General features: G+C 41.5%; 1 protein-coding gene across 4 annotated transcripts in view; it reads left to right on the forward strand.

The window, feature by feature from the left end:
- MYSM1 (Myb like, SWIRM and MPN domains 1) overlaps nucleotides 1–6,714 on the forward strand; it is a 49,644-nt gene extending 42,930 nt beyond the window's left edge. For 2 of the 4 annotated variants that reach the window (XM_084872961.1, XM_084872960.1), the window contains one exon: nucleotides 518–6,712. In XM_084872961.1, the coding sequence (XP_084729087.1) occupies nucleotides 518–685 (168 nt within the window). In that variant the 3' untranslated portion in view covers nucleotides 686–6,712. Of the gene's footprint in view, nucleotides 1–517 lie in introns of all 4 variants that reach the window. The other 2 variants (XM_084872958.1, XM_084872959.1) reach the window with 2 other exon arrangements.
- Nucleotides 6,715–27,434: the final 20,720 nt, after the last annotated feature.

Raw genomic sequence — 27,434 nt, forward strand, 5'->3', positions numbered from 1 at the left:
ATCAGGCCGGCAGGGGAGCAGTTAGGCGTCGATCAAGCTGGCAGGGGAGTGGTTAGGGGGTGATCAGGCTGGCAGGCAGAAGTGGTTAAGGGCAATCAGGCAGGCAGGCAGGCGAGGGGTTGGGATCCAGCAGTCCTGGATTGTGAGATTGATGTCCGACTGCCCCTTTAGGCCTGATTCCGGGATTGGGCCTAAATGGGCAGTTGGACATCCCTCGAGGTGTCCCAGTTTGGAGAAGGTGCAGGCTGGACTGAGGGACACACACATACCTCATGCACGAATTTTGTGCACTGGGCCTCTAATATAAATCATAAAGGAACTAACCTAAGCAGTCAACATTGGCTTCCTATACTCCAGCTGCACAGTTACTATGCACAAGTTTGTGTTCCGCCATATGTAAGAAAAATGTTTATCATTTGTGCATTAGAAAATGTGAGATTTATCATTAAATAAGGATAATAATATAAACCTTGTACTTTTCATGTGTTCAAATGTAAAACTTTTCTTTTTTAACTAGCTTTTGGAGTGTCTGAGGAAAACTCTGAGCAAAGTGACAAATTGCTTCATTGCTGAAGAATTCTTGACTCAAATAGAAGATTTATTCCTTTCAAGTTATAAAAGCAAGCAGGAGAATGAAGTGGGTGAAGACAACTGTGCTGTAGGTCCAAAGGAATTGTTAATGTAGTGATTTTAAAGTAAGACATTTTAATCTTGACACAGTAGATCCTATTGTCCTTTACAACCTTGAATGATTGTAATTTAGTTAACAGTGACACAGTTTTGATATTTTTCTCTGAACTTTGCCACCTAAATCATGTAACAGAAAGGGATAGGGACTTGCTTTTATGTAGTGAGTACCAGAGTTTGTGTAAATGGGTTTGCCACATTGCTCCTGTCCTGTGGGTGTGGCCAGCAAGCAGAGCAGCAGACTGAAGGGCTGCCTGCTTTACTGTTGTATTCAGGTTGATAAGCAGAATGCGTCTCTAATTTTTATTTCTTCCTGAACTAGTCATTCCATTTTTGGGAACTCATGTCTCATTAGGAGCACTTTCATCCTTTACATATGTTTTGGTGAGATTTGTTTATGGTTGCAAATGTGATATGGATGGGTGGTCCCAGAGGTAATTAACATCATTGAAAATTACTGATTTAATAAATATAACAACATGCTATGTGAGGCCAGGGGGAGGCCAGAGGAGAAAAATCTTAAAAATAGGGAGGAGCCCCAAAGAAGAGAATCCAATTACCGGTTTTTTAATTATAGATATTTGCTTCCATTTTTTTTTTTTTTTTTTTTTTTTTAATATCCACAATACTACAGGATATGCCATTCTCTCAACTCTGAAACATTTTGTATGGATTTCAGATATATAAAATAATTAGCTTCAACTATATATCCACACATTAGTGTGTATGTGATAAAACCTTACTTAGCTGCAACACAGATAATCATAACCCTCAAACTAGATTGTTTTTCTATTACCTGCTGTTAGTAGAAAGAGACAAATTACAATAAAGCTTAAAGAAGATATTTACTTTTTAAAAAAAGAAAAAAGCCTTCCAGGACATATTACATATACAACCCAATTTGATATACTTTTTGAATGTAGAACAGAAGTCAGCAAACTTTTTATGTAAAGAGGCAGTTGGTCAATAACTTAGGCTTTGCTGAACACATACTGTCTCTGTCAGACATTCTTTATATCGTTTTACAACCCTTAAAAATGTAAAGCCATTCTTAGCTCATAAGCCTCACAAAAAAACAATGCTGCCCACTACCTTCCAACCCCTGCTCTAGAGAATTGCAGATAATTAGGATTTCTTTTCAGATGCATGAGCCTGAGACACTGAAAGATCTTGCATCATTTTCAAACAATAAAACTCAAAATTGTGATTTACATTTAAGTACATTTTTAAAAAAATACCTAACAATCATGCTGCCTTATTTATCCTAATTGTAGTTTATTTCTATTAACCATCAAATTTATATCCATTCCCCAACATTCCTATTAATAACAGGTTGGTTATATCTAATCTGGGTATGATCCTGTATTTTACCTTTTTGGTTATAATCAGTAGCCAAGGAGAAATAAGGCAGTACTGGAAGGAGCAGTGAGCCAGTTTTAGATGACCTGGGTCTTGATTCATCCTTGTAATTTTGGGGGATAAGCTTACTAACTTCTTTAGGCCTAAATTCCTGTATATCTGAGGTCTGAGTTATCTTCCTGACATCCTTCCAAGTCTGAAATCATATATTTCATTTTAATTGTTGGATCACTCACCTGAAACTTGATATTTTGAGTTGGTATAGTTATAAAATTAGCAAATGTTTTTAAAGAAAACTGGTAGTATTTTCTATTTCTCTATATGCATTTAGAATCAACAATGAAACCTAACATATAAAGCAATTACTTTGGAGATTGGGGGTGTAAGCTCTAGACCAAAACTCAGGAAACTTTAAGAGTTCTTACCCTAATTCTTTTATCAGCTTTGCTGTGTGACTGATAAAATCACATAACCTGTCTGGACCTCAGGTTCTTCATCTAGAATTCAAGGGTCTAAATGTTATGATTTAGTATTTATTTCCAAGTGCAGAAAAATCTGTGATTTTGTAAAGTGTAGTAATTCATTTCTTTGTACTCTTCCTTTTGATGTATTTTCCTCATTGTACATGGGGAACAGATCTTAAAAAATGGTATTAGTTAGCTTTTGTGATCGATAGTACCCAAATTTATGGGTGATGGAAAAGGGTGGAAATTGTTAGAAGCTCTGTTCTCCAATCTGGGTCTTCTGCATGCCAGTGGTTAGCTATATTTACTAAGCCATAATGTGAGGAATGCAAAGGTGCTAATTCTCAGCATTTAGAGATTTGAGAGCACAATTTTTTAAATTAAATATTTTTTTAAAACAAAATATTCTATTTAGAAACCACGTCCTTCCCCATTTTATTTTTGGATAGTGTAATTTTAGAACATTAAAAGTTGTGATATTTCCTCCCCTCCTCCCTCATTCATTTTCCCTGCTTTCTTTTCTTTTCTTAGCTTATTCTTAAAACATTTTTGTAGCTGGAAGTACCCACATTTCTGTCACTGCCAACCTTGGGCTGTGAGGGTATTGAAGCAGGCAGGTTTTTCTTGGAGAAACAGAAGAAATTTAGAACTGAATGGCAGTGTAGTACAGGAAGTTCAGGAGGCAGGGTCTTAAAGGGGAATATGCCTCTTAAATATGTACAGTATTGGAGATAAGATTTGAAAACATCCAAGTCTCTTCAAATGAACTTAATTTTTTTCTTCTAGCTTGGCTAGTAAAAATTGACACTATTACTTTGCCAGTGTTAGATTTAGTTCTCTTGAAAAATCTAATCCCAAAGTAACGTTCAAAAAAAGAAAAATCAGTGGAATGAGATCAGACTCTCCTTCCCTCTCCATTACTCTAGTGTTGGTCCATTGGCCCCATATCCAGAACTACCTTATGACTATCACAGGGTCTAAGACACTTTTATCTTCTTGGACCTCTTCCATTAAAAATTAATCCTACATAATAAAAGCCTAATATGCTAAGTGTCCGGTCATCTGGTTGTTCATTCAACCAATCAAAGCATAATATGCTAATGATAGGCTAAGGATGCTTAACCACTTGCTATGACTTATACTGACCACTGGGGGCAGATGTTCCAACCGGTAGGTTAGCTTGCTGCTGGGGTCCAGCCGATGATAGGGACTGAGTGAGACCAGGACTGAGCAAGACGGGCCAGACATGCCCTGGAGCTCTTCCACAGTCCCTCCCCAAGTGGCCAACCTCCCTCGTCCCTCCCCAGCAGTGGGGTCCCTTGGCCTGGCCTTTGCCCTCTCATAATCTGGGACCCCTTGGGAGATGTCAGAGCCAGTTTTGGCCCAATCCCTTAGGCCAGGCCAAGGGACCTCACTGGTCACTGGTGCATGAATTCATGCACCTGGTCTTTAGTACATTATCATTGCATTTGCATAAAATGAATTTATAATCTATAGTTTCCCTTCATTTCCCTCAAGCCCTTTCTTCATCCCTGGGACTCCTCTACTTCTCACCTGTCAGCATTTAGGTACAAGGTCATTCATTCTATCATTTGTTGAAAGCAGGACCTGAAGAATAGAGATGGACAGACACATTCATATTTCCCAGGAGCTGATTAATGCTGCTCCAGCCTCTCTCTCTAACTTGCCTCCCCCACAGGAGTGGTAGAGTCTGTGACGTGCACCCTACAAGCAGGGTCAGAGAACCTCTGCAGCTTTCTGGGCAACAGAGGAAACTATGGCTTCAACATGCCAACCTGAGCAGGTCTTCTGCTCTTCAGTTTACCTGCTTCCTGTTTTACGCTGGGTCCTAACAAGGTGAGCTGGAGGACCTTAGCATCTGATCTAGTCTAGGTGTCCTAGGATTGATGCTTGGTCCTGTACCTAAATAAGAGCCATATGACATTTGAATACCTGAAAGGTAGCTCCCTGTCCTCAAGTCATCTGCAGATATCCAGTTGATGGATTTCTCAGTAAAAATGAAGTTAGGATACCCACATTTTGTGTTTATTTTATTTTATTTTATTTTTTTAACGTTTTTCCTCTACCAATAGCTAGAGACTAAATCTATAATCACACACATCATGGCAGTTAGGAAAACTTCACTTAAGCACAAAGGAAAAAACACATACATTTTTGTCAGCACCTGCTCCATCAGGGTTCATATACATTTAACGCATTTGATCTGTATCTCCAGTTCTTCAGTAGTTTAATAATTTTCTTGTAAATTAATAACAGATTTTGCAATATTTCCAGAAAATCATTATAGAGAATAATGTAATATATTTAATTCCTGACCTTTCATTAAGTGGTTTTATATGTGCTGTTTCCCCAAACTGTTTTCTCTGAGTGTTTTTCTGTTTTCATTTAACCTGTTATTTGTGCTTTCTGCTGTTTTCCAAGGTTTTTTAAAATATGTTTTTATTGATTTTAGGGAGGGAGAAGGAGAGAGATAAAAACATTGATTAGAGAGGAACATCAACCAGCTGTCTCCTGCAAACCTCCTAATGGAGATCAAGCCTGCAACCCAGGCATGTGTCCTGACAGGCATTCAGACCACTGAGCCATACTGGCCAGGCATCCGGATCTTTTAAGTCATCTTAAATCCTTTCAGGAACAAGACAGAGAACACATATGGTCTCACCCTAAATAATTAGCTTATGACATCTTGTTTTTATTTTCTTTGAATATTACTTATGAATTTATTCATAAGGACTTTAATTTTAGGGAAAAATGCCTGATTTGCTATCTTTGAGAATTCCTTAAGTAGTTTCTTAGGAATTAAGAAGGATGTAAAATATGATTTCATAGATTATGTTCTTCTTTCATAGGATACAAAAGAATATTTGTTTCAACCTATGGATGGTAAAGTAGTATGTAGATTCTAGCATGACTTAAGTAGATTAGTCATATATCTTTAAATCTGTGGATTTGACATGTAAATTGTGTATTATGTATAAGTTTACTATGATTATTGATAAGACTATTGCTGTTTTCCCAAAATATTATCAGTGTTTATGGATTTCTTTTAGTAGTTTGAATCTTGTAATGTTCTGTAACAAAATACAACTTAAGCTATTTTGTACATTTAAATATGATGCCATGTTGTCTATTAATATTAAAGAATATTGTGAATATGAATATTTATACAATTATGAAAACTTTTTCTCAGAATTATTGAACTATCCTCCCAATACTTAACTGTGACATATTATAAAATATCTGACTTTAAAAAGTGAGATTTTATCTTGTGGTAAAAATTAAAGAGAAACATTCTGAAGATTCTATATAAGTAAAGTTTTGAAAATAAAGTGATGAATCATTTTGTCTTTTTCTGAATTATTAACAGCATACACATTGAATGCCAAAAAATGCCCCATTAATTTAGTATACATTGGCTAAGCATCTATTATGTTGAGATTGTAGGGGGCACAAAGATGAATAAATCTTGGTTTCTTCTCATGAGAAGCCTATTACCTAATGTGTTAGAAACACTTAAAACCTGACATGGATAGCTAACTTTTCTTAAGATACAAACTGTAATTGAAGATAAAAGACCTCACAGGTAATAGATGTTTAGACAAATGAGAAATGATTCTCTAAAATGTGAGCATTGGTCCTGTTTTCTTGGAAGTGAGTGCCTTCAAATGGCCTGGTATGGTTTGGGGTAGATGACATTTGGGGTAGATGACATTTGTTCCAGAAAGAAGTGACTTTAGCATGGGAGGCATAAATGTAAGGAGTGAGAAATATTTAAAGAATATTTAGTGTTGAAACTGGTTTGGCTCAGTGGATAGAGTGTTGGCCTATGGACTGAAAGGTCCCAGGTTCGATTCCGGTCAAGGGCATGTATGTTGGTTGCTGGCACATCCCCAGTGGGGGTTGTGCATGAGACAGCTGATTGATGTTTCTCTCTCATCGATGTTTCTAACTATCTCTTCCTCTCTGTAAAAAAATCAATAATATATATATTTTTTAAAAAGAATATTTATTATAGCATGTGGTGCCAGAGTATGTGCAGATACTAATTATGAAGGCAGTTCATATCCAGTCAACTAAAAATACAGAAGGTATAAGTAAGAAAAATCTCACCTTAAAACTAGAATTTACTCTTAACTAGTCTAACTTAGTCTTTCCTCCTAGTATATACGAACCTATCAATTTTGAAAAACAACAGGGCCATTTTATATATATATATATATATATATATATATATATATATATATATATATATACACATACATACATATACACACACACATATATATATACACATACATATATAAATATACACACACACACACACACACACACACACACACACACACACATATATATATGTATATAGTATCTTTAATTTCTATCCTTTCATTGGGGACTTCCCTCCATAGCCGCACATAAACATCTATTCTTGGCAATAGGTACCTAGCACGTTTGGTAGTACAGATTTGCATAACTGGTCAGTTTTTAATTGATGAAGGTTAGGTTCTTGTTTTTCTATGAGAAATTGACCTTTTTTGTACACTGCTAATATGTCTCTAAGTAAATTTCTAATATATATATTTTTTATTGATTACAGAGAGGAAAAGAGCAAAAGAGAAAGAGAGTGAGAAACATCAATGATGAAAGAGAATCATTGATCAGCTGCCTCCTTACTGGGGATCAAGTCCAAAACCTGGGCATGCGCCTGTGCCCGGAATCAAACCCTGAACCCTTCAATCCACAAGCCGATGCTGTATCCACTGAGCCAAACCAGCTAAGGCTGAATAAATTTTTAGAAGCTTAGTTGCCAGATCAAAATCTATGTACCCTTTAAATTTTGTTAGTATCTGCAGAAAAGTTTTCAATATAAGCTAATTTTTCTCATGGTAATAACAGCTGTGTACATCTTGTTTACAGAACCAATTTGAACTCAAGCTCCTAAATGATAATTTAGGTGGCAAAGTACAATGAAATCCTAAGAGTTATAATTCTACAAGGCATTTATTTCAGTGGAAGTTCATTACTCTGTACAGCTGTATGGGTTCTCACTTATTAAGCATTTGATATAATTTTCTGATTGAGGCCAGAATCATATCCCGCCTGTGGCTCCAGATCGGCATTGTCTCACAATCCTATTTGTACTGTAATGGTTTTTCTTAGTGTTGCTGATGTGTTTCCTCATCACTGATTCTCAATTATCTTCCCATAGAATGCTAGCTTAAATAGAATATTGTCAGTATCTGCAAAAGTACAGCTAAATAAAAATACTTGTTTTGTCTTCCATATTCTTCCTGCGATCAAAAACAATTCTTTTTAATAATTAATGAGTACCTGTCACTGGATATAATCAATGATTCCTCTTCACTTCTCCCATTAATAAGGTCATCTCAAACTATAGAAGAATGGGAACATTTCAGAAAGCAAGTTAACTGCTTAGTTTATTTTATCTACATCAGTGATTATTGAACTTTCTGTGGTTCCAAAATACCTGATAAACACAGCTCAGCAGTAATTGTGGCATCTATCCCACCGATAGCCAGAGATTGTCTATATCAGACTCCATTTGTGTAACAAAGTTTATTCGAAATCTTAATAAAGACCTTTTTTCAGAACAACTATTTTCTTTCTTTTTTTTCAAATCAGAACATGACCATCAGAACAACTATTTTCTTAATCACAAGACCTAATGAGTAGACTTACCCCACCCTCTGGAGAGAGAGAGAATTTGCTTTTATGAGGTCAGTTTGCTTTTATGCAAAGCCTCAAATTGGACTCCGATATTATGGGGTTGGAGAGTAGTTAGGATAATTAAAGCAAGCTCTCTAACACACCACCCTTAATTTTCAGTATCTGAAACAGTAATAAGTTCTCACTCACACGAAGTGCACTGCAGGTTTCTGCTCGCTTTGCTCTCCTGGGTGGATAATGTCCAGTAGGTAATCCAGAAACCCAGGTTTCTTTCCCATGTGGCTCTGCCATCTTGTGATTCCAAGCAGCCCAGGTATCATCCATTGGAGGAAAAGGTGAAGGAGAAGGTAAGGAAGGTCACACGTTATATTTAAATATCTTGACTTTGAGGTAGTACACATCATTTTTGCTCACAGTCCTTTGGTAAGAACTCATCATAATGTTCTACCCAGATGCAAAGAGGGGCTGTTAAATGAAGTCCCAATTGCGCAGCTGCTGCTTTGCAAAGCTCTTCACTATGGAGGGAGAGTGAGAATCGCTGTTAGTGACTACTCTGTTACAGCTGGCTAGCATGGCTTTTGTAAAATGTTATGCACATCTTCATATGGGCTTTAAACTCCTGTGCTTGAGACACCAAGTTCATAATAGAAAATTGACATCAAATTTCTTTAAAGGCAGAGCCCTAATTTTTAAAAAAGGATCATTTACACCTGGCCAACATGGCTCAGGGGTTGAGCTGCCACTTATAAACCAGGAGATCACCTTTTGATTCCGGGTCAGGGCACATGCCTGGGTTGTGGGCTTGATCTCCAGTAAGGGGCACACAGGAAGCAGCCCATCATTGTTTCTTATCATTGATGCTTCTATCTCCCTCTCCCTCTTTGAAATCAATAAAAAAAATTTTAAAAATAAATAAAAGAATCATTTACCCCCCTCAAATAAAAGAGTTTTAGAACTGGAAAGAATCTTGAAAATGTTCAGGCTCAGAGTCTAATCTGAGGAAACTAGGGCCAATAGAAATAAGCAACTTGCCCAAAGTTGCACAGCCAAGTTAGTGGCAAGGTCACCTCTAGGAAACCCCCAGTTCTACTGCACCATCCTTTTGAGTGATTCCAAATTATTTTCAGTTTTCATAGCATGAAGAACTGTGAAGATCTTATATGCAATTAAAGTGTTCAATATATTATAATTTATGTTTTAATTTAAAAAGTAATTTTGTCTTTTAGAATGGCAAGATCTTATAAATTCCCAGAACACGACTTTTATGGGAAAGTTGACTAAGGGATTACTATTAGAAGTGATATAATTAATGGCATTTTACTAGCTTTATCTAAGATTAGCTTTATTAGCTTCATCTAAGATTAACAAACCTCCAAATCCTTGCTGTTTGCTTATAAATCCACAAAGCTACATGTATTCTTCAATCATTTTAATGAATTGTTAATATCTGCAGCCACGAGAGGGCGCTCCGTAATAGTGCATGAGCACAATAGTCTCTGCCTGTAATGCTGTCTGGTATAACAAAGTCAGAAAAGATTGCACATATGGCTGACTTTGTAAACACTGTAAAATATCCAATGGTCTAGTTCCTTAACATTGTGTGGTCCAGGTGTAAGTTTCCTTGTTTCATGGTCTCTCTAGGTTAGCTATTTTTCATTTTTAAAGCTATTTTATAAAGAATAGCATTCATCCATTTCTAGATACATACAGTGCTAAATGCTTTACATACAGTATCTAATTTCACAACAGCCTTGCCAGAGGTTTGATTGTCTCCATTTTAAGTTTCGCCTTAGAGTGTTTCAGTAAGGTATCCAAAGTCATGCAATCAGAAATGGCCGAGACGGAATTCAAACAGACTTATATAATCATTCTAATACCAGCTCACCAAACTATCGTGTTACTGGTTTCAGAGCTGAGATGAACCTAAGGAACAATTGAATTCAATGTCTTCATTTTTGAGTGGGAGAACTGATACCCAGGTATGAGGAGTGACTTGTCCACATTCAGGCTAGACTAAAAAATCAAGGTGTTCCCAATGCCAGTGCTCCTGGATTATACCTCATGGAAACTCTGCCTTCTCGGGCAACCAAAGGAATCCTGAGCACTCAATTCTGCACATGCTATACCCTAGGGGTGGGGAATGTGTGGCCCATGTGCTATATAAGGCCCAAGAAATCATTTGGTCTGACCCTGCCTAGGCATTAGGGGTGATTGAGTTAATTGAATGTTTGATCAAATAGGCTGATTTTTAATTTGATAATTTTGTATGGTCCTCGAATGGTGTTATAAATATCCAAATGGCCCTTGGGAGAAAAAAGAAGAAAAAAAAAATAAGTTTCCACACAACAGTACAGCAGCTGAAGCCATGGATTGTGTCTGTTCCTGGGCAATAGAAAGATTTGAAGGGTAGAGATTTTTACTCCAGCCTGGTTCTCTGCTTTTCCACTATGGCCAACCCTGGGAGAAGTGACTTCATAAGCACACCTAGAATTTTCAAAAATAATTAATCTCTCTGCCCCACCAGTCCCCCTCCACCCTCTGCACTGCAGTCACAGGGTTGTGTGTTATGAAGCACACATCTGAGCATGTCACTTCTCTGCTTGAAACTCTCCAATGGCTCTGCACACTTTTGCACCAAGTCCAACATGAAAGCTTAGAAGATCCTTACAATGTGCCCCTATCCATTCTCTGGTCTCACCTTTTGCTGATCCTCCTTCCCCTACCAACACACACACACACACACACACACACACACACACACACACACATACACAACTCTAGTCGTATGAACTGTGTGGTGAACCCTAGCCCTGTGCATGGAGCACAGTCCCTAGTCCCAACACTGTCTGATTTCTGGGCCATCTTCAAAATCCAAACATCACACATACCTAAAAGCCTGTCTTACCCCTACACTCTTCACTCCGGGCCTGGGTTAGAGGCTGTCAGCCTGTTCTGACTGTCCCGTCACACCCACTCTGACTTGTCTCTTTCCTGTTCTGCCGCCATTACTGGCCTTGAGCTTCTGAGGATGGACCTTGCCTCTTTAAACTTCCTATCCCCAGTGGCTAATATAAGACCTAGCATAAATTAAAAATACGCTAAATAGCAGTTTGATGGATGAATAAATGATTGAATGAATGAAGGAAAACCAAAAAGAAGAACGGAAGGCAGATCCTTTGGGGGAAATCAGTTCTATTACACTCAGATGCCAGATTTTCTTGTTTCCTACTAGGAGGAGAAAAAAACTGAGGGGCCTTCTTCCTTCCAAAAAGGGGTCCCCAGTCAGGGTGGGAGGGCTGGGAGCCTCGGAGAAGCATCATTTCCTTGGTAGCATGAGCTCGAGGGAGCTTCCCAGATGCAGGAACCCACAGCTATGCAAGGGCAGCTCACTCCAGGAGATGTGTTCTCTGGCACTGTCCCCTGAACACAAAGGCAGGTGAGATTGTAACACGATAAACATAGTCACGCTTTCTAATTAAAAGTGTGACATAACTCATCATTCTGAGATGTCAGCGGCTTTACCACTCTCCGCCCTGGGTGTTTTTGGATCACCGGGAGCTGGGGCATTCACACATTGCGATCCATCCCCTCGTGTACTTTTCTGTGGCGACTGCATGCGAAAAAAAACACTCAAAATGAGGAACAGGCAATGTGGTAGGATCAGTTTAAGGTGACATGAGTGCCTCAGTCATTTGAGGTCCGGGAGTGAAAGGGCTCTGTGTTCTTTGGGCAACTGGTGTTCCTCTGTCGGGCAAAAGGGGATGGGGGTGCACATCCTGAGACCCAGCCCAGCGGAGCGGGGAGAGGCGGCTCCAGCTCCCTTCCAAGGCTTGTCTCCACTGGCAAGATGCCCTTGAACTGTGCTCCCCTCCCTGTTCTGGAGTCAGTCCAGCCGGCTTCTCTGCCCAGGCCCACGTGGAGGGCATAGACATGCTGGGGGTACACCTGCCTCTCTGCACCCAGGATAGAGTCCTCTTCCCCATTAGGAGAGAGAACAAAACCCAGGAGAACAAAACAAGAATCAGGCCCTTGCAGGGTGGGAGGCTTTTCTCATTGCTGCAGGAGAAAAAGACAGGATTCCGCCCTACCCCTGGTTTAGGGGTGTAACTGTCCTTCCTCATGACCCCCTCTCCCCAACACACACACACACACACACACACACACACACACACACAGAGAGAGAGAGAGAGAGAGAGAGAGAGAGAGAGAGAGAGAGAGAGAGAGAGAGACCCCAGCTCCCTGGAGTGGGCAGTGCTGGCTGTGGAGGGCAGGGCCGGCAGGAGGAGCTGAAATCCCAGTCATGGGACCTCTCTGTGAAAGGGAGAGCAGGATTGGGACAGTCTGGGAAGCGGGTAGAGGGGATTAGAGTGTTGCCATCCTGAGGCTGCTTTTTGGGATATTGACTTAAACTGTTTATTAAGAAACAAGACTTAGGAAGAACCCTTGACCCACCTCCCTTTCCTTCCCAAGAGATTCAGAAGGAGATGTTAGGCTGTTCCCTTGTCTCACTGGAATTACTAGTAAGTATGGCAAACAAGAGGGCTGCAGGCGGGGCCAGTGAGCTAGATAGCCCCTGTGTCCTGTGGCTCCTGAGTCTCCCAGCAAGACTTTGCCTGCATGTGTGTTCCCCTCTCCCTCACTGCCTCAAATTCACTCTCACTTCTGAAACCTAAGACCCCTTGCCTCCCTTGCTCCTCTCCTTTGTCCAGGATGCCTTGTGCACCCAACGTTGCCTCATTGTTTTGGTATTTCCATGCCTGTGAATTCCCCATGGGCATGTATTAAAACCTTTACTTTCTCCTGTCAAATGGATGCCTAGCCCAGCCAGAAGAACTTAGAAGGTGGGAAGAAAAGTATTACTTTTTTTTAGACCCCTGAGTGAAAAGACCTCCAGCAGAAGGTAGGGGGCAGCAGCGGCACAGGGACGAGAGAAGACAGGGGCACAGGAAGCCAAGTGAAGATTTCCGCGGGGCTGGTGTGCCCTGTGTGTGGCTGCAAATCAGGGGCCACCACAGGAGATGGGGCTGTGGGGTCAGGTCCCCAAGGGGGTCACATGGCATTTTAGAGAGCAGGATATTCGTGATCCTCATGAAGAGGTTCGGGCAACCAACAAGCACCCTCTTTAAACCATAAAGTGAAGGGTTTCCACGAAACTGCTGGCACCAGGTGTTAGATGGGTGGGGTCAGACCGGGAAGGGGTTCAGCAACCTCGGTACTTCGTTCTGGCTAGGAAAGATTTCAAAGCAAGACTCGACTATAAGAGAAACTTTGTTTAGAAAATCACACAGGTAGAAACAAATTACAGAGGCAAAAGAAGGGCCCTGGGAACCTAGGAGAGAGAAAGGCAAAGGGAAGAAGGTGTCTAGGGGGAGAAGAGAAGAGGGAGGGAATGACATGGATGTGCTCCTGGGAGGCAAAGCCACTAGGTCCTCCCTCCTACAGGCTTTTAAGGTAGAGATTTTAGGAGAGCTTCCAGGTGCAGATCTCAATAGAATAGTTATCAGCTTTCCAGGTGAGGCTGTTCAGGTTGTGGTCTTCCCAAATGGTCCACACCAGGAGAGGGGGTCATTAGTCAATGCACCTGGTCCTGAGGTCAGCCATGGTGCCGTTTGTCTGGTTTTGCTGTTTTTCTGGGCCTGAAGCTGAAACAATTGAGGCCTGATGTATTTGAGGTAGGTCTGAGCCTTGATGTCCTGTGGGCTTAATGCTAAGGACTATTCTGTGGCCCCATGTTTGTTTCCCTGCCAGGGGATCTAACCTGCATGACGAGGGGAGGAAAGGTTACCTTGGGGTACCTGAGGTCCTTGTTTTCCCAGTTTTGCTGGTCCCTAGGCACCAGGGTGACCTTCTTTACCTGGCCCATTGTCCTTGCTCTGCTCAGTCTGTTTAACTGCCGACCACAAAACTAGTCGGATTCAGGCTTTTCTTTAGCCAGAGATCTCTATTTAAAGGCCAGCTTGCATCAAAACCAAGCATATAAAACAGATAAAAACCAAAAAGTAGAAACAACCAATTGGCTATCAATTGAAAAATGGATAAACAACACGTGGTTTATCCATCTGATGGAATACTACTCACCCTTAAAAGGAAAGAGGACTGATTTAGACTACAACATAGATGGACTTCATGCTATGTCAAGGTAGGAACATCCAAACCTGTATGAATGTTTGAGTTCATTTGAGCCAAACTGATGACAATTGCTGGGAAGCAAAATCTTAACAGATTGAAAAAATGCTCTGTAAAATGTTAGTTTTACCACTTTAAAAAAATATTTTATTGATTTTAGAGAGGAAGGGAGAGGAAGAGAGAGAAACGTCAATAATGATAGAAAATCACTGATCAGCTGCCTCTTGCATGCCCCTCCACTGGGGATTGAGCCTACAACCCACAACCCACAACCTGGCATGTGTCCTGAGCAGGAATCAAACTGTGACCCTCCTGGTTCATAGATGGATGCTCAATCACTGAGCCATGCTGGCCTGACAACCACTTATTTTATATGCCAGAATTGAAAGGAACTTCATTGGTGATAGATTAGAGAGGTAGGAGAAGGCAAAGGGAAAATCTCGGGGGTTGGATAAAAAGTAAAATGATTATGCACATACTTTTTGTATTGGTGGATAGAGGATAGTTAACGATCAATAATTAAATGATAATAGTAACAGTGAGGGGGTTTATGGTCTCTGCTCTGTGCAGATCATTCCAGGGGTGGGGGAAAAATAGCCAATATTTTTCCCTAGCAAAGGCCAGTTTTACCTAAACTGAGCCTGTGGTCTTCTTTTGCATCTATGATTACACCTCTTTGGAATGTCAGAATAATTTCTGGACTCCTCAAAGTGTTTTGTCCCTGGCCGTGGTAATATGAAGCCACTTGACCCCCTGTTCCTCCTCCTCCTCAGACGGAGCTCTGACCTCTATTCTGGAACCAGTTCTGCTTTGTGGGGGTGGAGTGTTAGACATCCAGTAAGCCCAGCCACAGACTCCTCTCTGACTCATACAGCCCTAATACTCACCCAATAGATACAGCCCCACCTTAAATCCCAGCTAGACACCTACCTACCTGGTCACCCAGCCGGAAACTTGCAAGACAGCCAACGCTCCTCCTCTCTCTCCCTTCCCACATGCCATCTGTCTGTGAGGTTTACCTCCAGGTCCCATCTCTCTCAGCTCTCCTCAAACCACACACAGCTCCTGTGTCAGCTGAGGCCCTGGTCACCTCTCCCGGGCTGTTAGCCTGGGTGTCATTTTGACCTCCTGTCTTGTCAATCTCACTTCTCCCCCACCTGGCTGTAGTTCCCCTTCGAGACTACACATCCCAATGGGTACAGCATGGTCTTTACAAATGCCAATTTGATTGTGTCCCTCCTCTCCTTAAAAACATTCAATGTCCCATTATCATTAGAACAAGTTTCAAATTCCTTAGCTTCTCATGGCTCCTTCGGTTTTTGACTGGACTTTTCTGGACTCATTACTCCTCATTTCCTAACTAGCACCATTCTACATATGTCTTGCTTGGCTATTCATAGTTCATCAATGTACCCTTCTCTCAAGACTCCATCCCTATCCATTTGTCATTCTCTCTGGAATTTTGTTCCCACTCTTTCCACCTGACTGACTCAGCATCAACTTCTCCAGCAAGTTTCACCAGATTTTCCTGGTCCCATCACAGGACTAAGTCCCAGAGCACATGCGACTGAACTTGAGTGCTTGCTACTTGGATATACAATTGTTATTTTCTCTCTTTCCCAGGAGAGACTGTGCTCCCTGAGGGCTGAAACTGCTCATTCCTGTCTCCAGGTCCAGCACAGTGGCTATCACATAGTAAGTGCTTAATAAAAGTCGAAATGGAGGGTGGATGGATGGGTTCCCTGTGGAAGATGGCATGGCCAGCAGATGGAGTGACAAGGACTCAGAACCAAACCTTCTTCTCTTATTTTTACTTCTGTGTTACCTCTTCAAAACTAGTTCTCTCACCTTCCAGGTTTCCCAAATTACACCTGCCATTGCCAGCGAGGACAAAAGATGATAATACCCTGAGAGCTCCAGGTGCTTTGGTGAAGGGCTCTGCCTATTGCGTATAAGGTGCTCATTTGTCCAATGGGATTTTTGTGTCCTGCACTGAATGCTGCAGAACCAGCTTATGAAATATACATTGTAATTAGGGGAAATATTGCTGCAGCAGGCTGGCGAGGTAATTACCACCTGCTTGTATTCTCCCCAGTATTTTAACCTGGTGGTCTAAGGAAATGATTTAAAATTTTGATTTTTATAATTATCTTTTTTGAGAGGTCTGTTCAGAATTACAGTGATCTAACAGGGGTTAGTGGTAACTTTGGTTTAGGCACTATTCTAAGGGTTTTGTTTGCTTTCTCTATGAGGTTAGGTCTCAATCGCCTCATTTTATAGATGAGAAAATTAAGGTTAAGAATCTTGCCCAAAGTTGTCCCTGGTAACGGGGTTGAACTAGAACAGTCTGTCTCCTCCTAAAGAGCATGATCTTATCCAGCTGCCTCCACAGTTCTCAAAGGGTTAATTTATTCAATTAATGTAGATATTCTTTATTGTTAAATAGTGCCAGACACTCTTTGAGGAGTGGGAGACACGATAGGGAGCAAACCAGTCTCTGCTGGCCTGGTGCGTGTGCCCCGGGGTCAGAGGAAAGAATAAGTAAATACATAATATATCAGATATAGGTAAATGCTGTGAACAATGATGCAGATAGCATGGGGCAAGAACTAGTTACAAAATGGATGAGTCCAAATTCTAACACAGTGGCAGTGGAGACACACTCAGAGCCTGTGATTCCTGGAAGATGGATGGGAAAGTGCTGTCAGGAAGCAGCCCTGTGAGGAAGTAAGGGCAGCAGGCCTGGGCACAGGAATGGGACCACAGGGTGGTGGCCTCTGAGCCCCAGCGGGTCCTTCAGCGAGCGGCAGGTGAGAGGACTCGCAGGGTTGTCCAAGTCGCTGCAAAGCCCACGGCAAAGTCACTGCGGCCACGGGCAATGCCCAGTAAGGGGGACTTTTTAGCATGTTGGGTTGTTTCTGGACAGTGGGCATTTCCTATCAAGCCTCTTTTGTCGGGTTATTGGCTGAGTCCTAAGAATAAACTGCCTAAGCCTTCGTTCTTCAGCGTTACCAGCCAGGATGATAATAGCTCTGCTGGAAGTGTTGCTGTAAGGATGAGAATGATAAGTAGGAATCAATGACCTTATGGAAACATGAGGGAGATGAAGTAAGTTAGGGTCATCTGCACTGCAGAATAGTGTTGATCATATGTGACAAATAAACGATCTGGAACAACCTGAACTGATGGGGGGACAAGACATATGAAAAAAACAACATAGGATAGGACCACGCATATCATATGGTAGCATTTATTTTTTTTGTATCTATACAGAAAGATAAATATACACATCAGAGTGTGACTGCAAGTGCCGGAGTCCACCAGGAGGGTGGGGGCTGGGAGAGGCAGGGCTGGGGCTGACCTTGCTTAGACAAGAGGACATGTGGACGGGAGGATGAGCATAGACGGGGTTGCAGGCAGGTGTGATGGGGAGGGTGGCAGAAAACAAATCTGGGTGGGACTTCAGAGCTAAGTTGCTCTTCAGTGTTGCATGTGTTCTGAAGTCAGCAAATCTGAGTTCAAGTCCCTGCTCCACCAGGAATCAGCTGATGGACCTTGGGCAAGGCTGTGTCTCTGAAGCTCAGTTTCTTCATCTGTAAAATGGAGATAATAACACCCACTTTGAAGAGCTGTTGTTAAGATCAAACCTGATTGCCTTAGACACTCATTTGCAGGGGACACTGTCATTAGCCCAAAGTGGTCACTTGACATTCCTTCTCCTTCCAAACAAGGGGTCAGGTGTCGGAAGAGCGGCTTCCCTGGGCCGAAAGGCCACTGAAGGGTGACCCAGCTCCCCAAGGGAGCAGGCTTTCTGTCCCTCTACTCCCTCATAATGAGATGGGAAGTTGATGCACCTTTAACTCTTCTCCTTATACATTAGTGGTTCACTTAATTCATTTTTTTTTATCAAACTATGCATACATATACTTTTTTATTTTTATTTTTTTAAAATATATTTCTTTATTGATTTCAGAGAGGAAGGGAGAAGGAGAGAGAGATAGAAACATCAATGATGAGAGAGAATCATTGATCGGCTGCCTCCTGCACTCCCCCTACTAGGGATCAAGCCTGCAACCCAGGCATGTGCCCTTGGCCGGAATTGAACCTGGGATCCTTCAGTCTTCAAGCTGACGCTCTATCCACTGATAAAACCAGCCAGGGCCATATACTTTTTTCAAAGAGAGAAAGAGAGAGGATAAAAGTACCAAGAGGCTTCTAATAAAATGCAGCAAGCCCTTCTCCATCCCTTGGTTTCATATTCAAAGGCAATCTTATTTAAGCTTTCTTACCAGATGGTTACCTCCATATTTCTAAACAATATGCTTATTTTACTATCTTCTGTTATCCAAATTTAGACACCAACTATTGTCATTCTGTTCTGATTCAAGTATTTAACATTATTATTTTGTAATCCTCACCCAAGGATTTATTGATTTTAGAGAGAGAGGAAGGGGGAGAGAGATAGGGATGGGGGACAGAGATAGGGATGAGAGAGGAACATTGAGGTGAGAGAGAAACAAACATTGATGTGAAAGAAACATCAGTCGCTTGCTTGAGGCATACTGAGAATTGAATCTCCAACTTTTTGGTGTACAGGACAATACTCTAACCAATGAGTCACCTGGCCAGGACTCAAGTATTTAGCATTATTATACCACCCTCTCATCCCTAAACTTCTTCATAGTTTTAGGTTAACTGAAAATTAGGGTTAGCATTATAACAGTTTATTTATTTTTATTTATTTTTTTTTTAAAATATATTTTATTGATTTTGTACAGAGAGGAAGGGAGAGAGATAGAGAGCCAGAAACATCGATGAGAGAGAGTCATCGATCAGTTGCCTCTTGCACACCCCCTACTGGGGATATTCCCGCAACCAAGGTACATGCCCTTGACCGGAATCGAACCCGGGACCCTTCAGTCCCCAAGCCGACGCTCTATCCATTGAGCCAAACCAGTCCCGGCCTATAACAGTTTATTTTTTTTAAAAAAACTCTTCATCAGCTCTTTCATCTACCTATCCTTTGATTATCGTTTTAAAACATTCTCATATTGGATACTGTATCTATGTTATTACCTATTTTTTCTGCTTTAGTATGGAGACATCTCTCCAGGACTTCCGGCCTCCTGCTCAGATCAGATGGCTATCTCTAGGCCAGCTGCACAGCTGCCACCTGGAGCATTCTCCTTGTTGCTCTCCCAGGTAAAATCCTCTGTTGCATGGGTTTCACATATTATCTCTCCTTAGTTTTTACACACATCCTTCAAAAAGAAACTTGGTGGGAGACATGTAAGTTTTCTCTTTACATCAACCCCTGGATTCCATGTGTATTTGCATTGGCAAATAGAAAAACACTTTCTTCCTGGTAAGATGCTTCACAGATTTGAAGGTATAACCAAGTCTAACATACTAATCCATTTATTTAACAAACTATGGGCTAGAATCAATGCCCCTGTCCAAGGATCTGAAGTCAGTAAGGCAGAGATGTTGCTCTCAAGATTTTTTTGGGGGGCCCTGGCCAGAGTGGCTCAGTTGGTTGAGCATTGTCCTATGCACTGAAAGGTTACCAGTTTGATTCCCAGTCAGGGCACATAGACAGGTTGCAGGGTCAATCCCTAGTCGGGGAGCATATGGGTGGCAACCAATCAAGGTTTCTCTCACATTGATGTCTCTCTCTCTCTCTCTCTCTCTCTCTCTCTCTCTCTCTCTCTCTCTCTCTCTCTTTCTTCTTCCTCTTCTTCTTCTTCCTCTTCTTCTTCTTCTTCTTCTTCTTCTTCTTCTTCTTCTTCTTCTTCTTCTTCTTCTTCTCTCTCTCTCTCTCTCTCTCTCTCTCTCTCTCTCTCTCTCTCTCTCTCTCCCCCCCCCATTCTTCCCCTCCTCTCTCCCTCTTTTTCTAAAAATAATCAGTACAAACATATTTTAAAAAAACATATTCATGGAAAATATGTAAACATGCAATGGCATACTGTGATCAATGCTATAGTAGATAGTAGAAATGCCATAAGTTGCTAAAATACTATGTAAAGAAAAAACCAAAAATGCAGAACTTAGTCCAGTTTGGAGAGCTCTTAAAAGGCTTCCGAGAATTGGGACTACCTAAATTGAGCCCCCACAATGAGAACGCAGGTTTACTTATTTATATACTGTATGGTTTAAAAAATGGATCTAAGATATTTTTCAAAATGCTCATAACTGTTCTGGTATACTACAATTCTTCAGGCTCCCCAGCTGTGTCTAGATTTAACTAACCTTCTGGGTTTCAACATGTTTCCCGGTGATCTGAATAGTGCCTGCCGTATAGAAGGCTCTTACTATGCAATTGCTGGAAGTCAGATATGGCGTCATAAATCAGTGGAGGTTTAAAAAACAACAAACCTTTGATAAATGGATCTGGGATAGCTTTACCATGAGCACATATAAGAAGTAATAAAATTAGTTCCTTGCTTTATCTCATTTACAAAAATAAATTCTAGATGCACTGAAGATTAAAAACTTTAAAACTTTTTGGAGACAATACAAGAGAATAAATATCTTTATGACATCAGAGAAGGGAAAGATTACTTACATAGGACACAATGTATAAATCATAACATAAAGATTGATAGATTTTCTGTAAAACAAAACACACTTATCATAGGGTATTGTCAAAAATTTCTCTTCCACCAACTTTTGAAGGTCAATGTTTGTCAGTCTGATAGAATTTGATTCCAAGTGTAACCTTGCCATTTACTAGCTATGTGAGCTTGGTCAAATAATTTAACTTTTCAGAGTCCAAGTCTCCTCTTCTATAAAATGAGGGTAACATCATTTTGGAGCATTAAATGACAGGATGAGGGGAAAGCTCTTAGCAGAGAGCATGGCTCATTTCAGGCGCCCAGTGTGCTAGGTGTTGGGGTTGTCAGGATTAAGCAGCTATGATCCCATCTTTCACCCTTGAAGGACATATAGACAGACAGACAATGATTGAGTGACAGTGCTGTCACAGTTAAGCCTCTTGTAGACCAAACAGCAATGGCACCCAGGTTGGGCAGAGCCTCCTGTTCTCCACTGTCCCTCCCGTTCCACAGGGGCCTCTCGTGGTCTCCTGTTCTTACTGTACACTCTCTTCCCAAGTGCTCTCATTCACTTGTATGGCCAGGAATGCCATCTTTAGGCTGAAAAAATTTTATCTCTAGCCGAGACCTGACACATCCACTTGAATGTTCAATAGACACCTTAAATTTAATACATCAGAAACTAGACACTAATCTTCCTATGACCCTAAATGAACTGCTTCTTCACATTGGCCCAGCTCAATGGTGGCCCTAACCCACTTAGTTACTCCAGTTACTCATGACAAAAACCTGGGCCATTCTTGATAATCCCCCTCACTTATTCCCCAAACCATGTTCTTTCTCTCATCAAAATACTTCTTAAATCCATTCACTTTCTTCCACCTCTTCTTTAACCCACCTCTTCTTTAACCACACTGGTATAAACCATCACTGTCTCTTACCTCACCTCCTATACCTTCTGCTAGAACTACCTAACAAGCCTCCTGGATCCCCTCTTATCCTTCTTCCCTTCCTTGTTCTTCATCCAAATCTTTTGAAAATGCAAATTTTATTGACAGGAAATTCCCAATTGGCTTCCCATTGTACATAACAGTCTAAATCTCTCACCATGGTCCACAAGGCCTGGATGACATGGCCTCCACTTGTTGCTCCCCAGCCTTCAGCAACACAGGCTTCCATTCAGTTTCTACAAGGCACAGTGTTCTTCTCCTGCAGGCCGTGGAGGCTTGGGAAAAAGCCTCCATGCTCTTCTCTTCCTTGAACAAGCCCTACTTCCCTTTTGGCCTACCTAACCCATGTCTCATTTTGGCTCTCTTCTTAAATATCATTTTCTCACAGGAAGTTTTCTTTTTGCTCTTATCCAAATCACCTTTCTTTTTTCCTCCCCTCTGTTTATAATTTTAAAATATCAATTTATTTTGATGGTTACAGAGTGTTTTTCATTAGGGTAGAAACGATGTCAAATGTGTTCCCCGATATTTTGCCCCTTGCTATAGCTCTTATATCCAATATGGTTTGCTGGCATACTAAGGACTCAGTTAACATCTTGGCTGCAGAGAAGATTTTATAGTTGTTATGGGCTGAATACTTGTGTCCCCTAAAAATTTCTATGTCAAAGCTCTAACCCCCAATTTGATCATATTTAATGGTGGGGCCACTGGGAGGTAATTGGTTTTAGATTCCGTCATGAGAGTCAGAGCCGGGAGGATTAGTGCCCTAATAATGAGAGAAAGACAAGGATACTTCTCTCAAAGCACACACACACAGAGCTAAGGCCAAGGAGCAGGCCCTCACGAGGGACCAAATCTGCTAGCTGCTTGGTCCTGGATTCTTCAACCTTCAGACTGTGAAAAGTAAATATCTGTTATTTAAACCACCCCATGGTTGGTATTTTGTAATAACAATCCAAGTGAATCAAGATAGGTGTTTGGGGGCTTCAAAATCTCATAGCATCAGAACCTTTTGGTGTGGAGCCAAGAAATCTGCATTTTTAAATAACTCTGCAAGTAATTTCTATTTAGAGAGCCCAGTTCTGATGCTTGGAACCTGCTAGCCTAGAGAAAGGTGCCCAGGATTAGAAATCAAAAGGTGGAGGTGTGAATTCTGCTCCAAATTATTGGGTATGGCATTTGGGAAAGTCATTTAATATATCTGATCTTCAGTTTCTTTTTCTATAAACTTGGACTAATAAAAACAGCAGCTTCTAAGTACAGATGTGAGGCTCCAAGGCACAATGTGTTTTCAAACACCCTGTAAACTGCACAGTAAAGAAGTGTTAGACTTTTTACTTGCTCAGGTCTCTTCTACATAGTGCTTGCCTCATCATCTCTGACAATCTCCCTGGTGCAGCCCACACTGCTCCAAAGAGATAGCATCCCTCTTCTCATCCTTCTGAAGAAGGACTAATTACAATAATTCAACGAGCCTTTTGCTTTTCCCAAGTTCTGGGCCATGATTACTGAGATACATATCATAACACACCCACAGCCTCACCGGCCCATTTGCTGCTGGGGAAGAAACTGAGCCCAGGCAGCCACAGCAGAGCCAGAGCAGAAAGCTTGGCCTCCCCTTCCCGGTGACAGCAGGGCCATGTCTCTGAAAAGGAGCGAGGAAAGGCCACAGGCAGGAATGGGAGGACCTCTGAGCATTTTCTTTCTTTTAAAAATATATTTTATTGATTTTTTTAAAGAGAGGAAGAGAAAGGGATAGAGAGTTAGAAACATTGATGAGAGAGAAACATCCATCAGCTGCCTCTTGTACACCCCCTACTGGGGATGTGCCCACAACCAACGTATGTGCCCCTGACTGGAATCAAACTTGGGACCTTTCAGTCTGCAGGCCGAGGCTTTATCCACTGAGCCAAACCGGTTTCGGCTCTGAGCATTTTCTTGATGGACACTAACATGCTGAGACCTTTTTAAGCTTCACTATTTTGGGAAGTGGCAAAATCAAGAAAATTGGATTCCTTAGTAAAGATGTCATGAAAATAAAAAGAATTCTCAAATTTAAGCAATTTGCTGTGTGAATGTAGGAAAGTCCTTTCATCTGCTTGGCCCTTGGGTACTTAATATGTGAAACAGGTGGTTGGACCAGATGAATGAATGAATGAATGAATGAATGAATGAGACACCTTTTTGTTTTGGGATTTGGAACAAACAAACACCCAGTCACCCAAGCCAGATACATATCTTTATTCAATGATTCCTCTCAGGTTGTTCTAATTTCTCTTATCTTCCCTCGTATCTCCATCCCCACTGCACTGACGTGATTCAGTCCCTCATTAATTCTCACCTGGACTCTCTCTTCAGCTCCCAACAGGCCTGTCTCCTTTCATTCACTATATTCATCCATGCATGCACTCACCTGCAAAGCACTGACTAAGTATCTTCTATGTATTAGGCATTGTCCCAGTCCCTGGGAGTTCCCGCCTTCATGAAGCTTGCACTGTAGCTGGGAGAAATGACAGAAAAAATTGTTAACAAGTATATATGGCACTTTCTTTGAGGCAGTGGAAAGTGTTACCAAGAAACATAAAGTTGGGTGAAGAAGTAGAGTGGCGAAGGGAGCGGGGGTGGTTTCTATTTTGTTTAGGAGAGCCAAGCAAGAACTGTCTGAGAAGGACACATTTTACTAGGAATCAGATGAAGTGAGGGAGTGTGCTCTTCAATGATGAGCAGCGGACAGGGGAAGATCGGGCAGAATACCATTCCAAGCAGAGAGGGGAAATATGTGCAAATGTCCTAAGGTATAGACAACTTGACATATTCTCAGAATAACAGAAGAAAACCAATGTTCCTGGAACGGGGTGAATAAGGGGAAGAATTTTAAGAATAAGGAGTAGGCATGGGCCAGGAACATGTGAGAGAAAGAGAGATATTAAGGATGACCATGTGACTTTTGGCTTAAGTAACTGAGAAAATAGGGGTGCCATCCACTGGGTGTGGAAGACTTGGGAAGAATATAGATAGATGAAACTATTACAACTTCTGTTTCCACCAATTTTGATAGATTCATTTGAAAACCAAGTGCACGTAACAAGTAAGATGTTGGATAAACATGCCGGAAGCTTGGGGGAGAGGTATGGGCTGGAGGCACGAATTGGGAGTATCAGGTGTTACTGAAAGCCAGGCTAGCGAGGGCATACATGAGATGGGAGAGATAGGACCACTGACCATAAGGAACTACAATAATCCGAAAACTGGTGGAGAAGCACCCAGAGAGGGAGCAGCTGGAGAAGGGAGAGGAACACCAGGAGAGCATGGGTGTGGAAGCCACGACAAGAAAGCCTGTTATGCAAGTGAAAATAGTCACTGTGTCAAGTGCTGCTGTTTTTAAATCACTTCACATTTCTTGGATTATTGAGATATTTGGATATATTTCTTACATCTTTTTAGTATTCCTACTTACTATGCTTTTTTTTAATGCTTCTTTATTTCTCTTCTGATAGAAATCCAATTTGTAACTGGTTTATAGGAAATTGTTGGGTAGAGACATGGAATGGTTTTACTTTCTCCAGCTGGTGCTTCCAATTGACACTATGTCGATTCCCTGCTCCCACCAGGTAGTAGCTCCCTTAATGGAGTCTTGGTCAGACTGCTTACTTTTCAATAGCACAGTTTAATTCTGTTTTTCAAAACCTCAATTCTGTTTATTTAAAAATAAAGGGTTTTAGAATAGCATACCTTTTATTTTTAGAAATTGTCATAATTGTCAAACGTGCAAAACCATAGAAATTCTGTTTATTATAAACCTCAGTCTCCTCTCCAGTTCACAGCTCTCCTCCTCTGGGGGCCATGCTGCCCTGCTGTCTAGGGACTCCTTCCCAGTTGCCCCTTCAGGACAACTGGAGATTTACTCATGCCTTCTGCCTATCCCCACGTCGGTGATGCCATGCATTCTTCAGATGCCTGGAACTTCTCTCTTCATCCTCCACACTTTCCTGGCATTGAAAATACCACAGCTCCCATTACCAGTTTTCTCTCCCTGTCCCCTTTCCTCCACACCTCTCAGATTTCTAGTTTTGTCTTGTTTATTTATTGACTTTCTCCTTTATTTTTCAATGTATATTTGAGTGCCTACTATGGGTCAGGCACTTGGCTTGAAGAGATGAGCAGACAGGCATGCTTCTGCCTTTATAGAGCTCAGATTCCAGCAGGGAAAACAGGCATTATTATGTAAAGAACAATACTAAAACCTGCTGCTTTATTATAGGCTTCATACACCTGGATACTCACTTTATAAAGTAAGTTTAGGCATCACCTCCTCCAGGCAGTCTCTCCAGTTTCTCCAGGCTGTGCTAGGTACCCTCCTCCGTGCTCTGTTGACGTCCTGTAAAATCTCTCCCATAGCATTTCACACACGGTGATGTCACTGTGGACCTGCCTGTCTCCCCCGCAATAAATGGAGAGCTTCTGAGAGGCAGATATTATCTCATTGATTTCTTAATTTCTAGCCCCGTTCCCTGCACATAGCAGATTCCAACAAAGGCTAAGTAAAAGCCTGACTGAATAAACATTTTCTTTATAACACTTTCTGAACAATATGACAAATAAACCAAAAATAAAGACACAGGCCAAATATCACCTTTGTTACTGATAGATGCTCTGTTGGAGAATGTAGCTTTGTTCGAACCATAGCACTAGGCAGATACTTTCCCAGGTGAGGGGACCTGGGGGCCAGTGAGGGTTGTGGAGGGAGAACCACAGCAGCATGTGGCTCCTGGTGCAGGTTTGTTCCCCAGGGGAAGATAGCAGAGCTAAAACGAGCCTGCCCAGTTATTCTCCCAATGTTACCATGGGAGAAATCGCTCCCCTCCCAGAGGCAGAGAGAGTGAAAACAGGAAGAGAGGTTGGCACATAGAGGCTACACGAATTTGGCTTGCACAGGAAGAAAACGCCAGGTATGAGCAAAAATATGTTCCCCATGACTAACTCCATTGTATCAAGCACTGTGCAAGTCTATGACAGATTGTCCAATCCTTATCAAAGCAGACAGAGGTAGGTATCATTCCCACTTCACAGAAGCGGAAGCCAAGATTCATAATAATGAAGTCACTTATCTAAGTTTGCCAATCAAGGAAGTGGTCGAGCCAGGATTCGATTGTATTGTTGATAATTACGGCTGAGATTTGTTTGGGTGCTTATTGCATGCTGGGCCCTGGATTAAGTACCTTAACACATCTAACCCCCACAACAACCCTATGAAGTAGGTAATGGTTTTTATTACATTTTGGAAATAAGGTCATTTAGGCCAAGGTCACCAGCTCAGGGCTAAGATTCAAACCAGGATCTGTTCTCCAAAATTTCCTATCATTCCTGCCTCAAGGAAAACATGTAAACAAGTCAACCAATGACCTACACACATATTGCATCCTCTAAGACAGAAAGCTGGTTTCTAGAACTGGAACTCCAGGGTTGGGGTTTGAATGTTGCTACCTGTCAGCAGTGTGATTCTGAGCTGTGACCTTGGTTTACTTACTGCTGATGGGAAATACTAATACCCAGTCACAGAGGGGCAGATATGAGACAGCCAGTGT

Source organism: Pipistrellus hanaki (genome assembly GCF_964339955.1).
Source record: "Pipistrellus hanaki genome assembly, chromosome: 2".
In the NCBI taxonomy this organism is placed as follows: domain Eukaryota; kingdom Metazoa; phylum Chordata; class Mammalia; order Chiroptera; family Vespertilionidae; genus Pipistrellus; species Pipistrellus hanaki.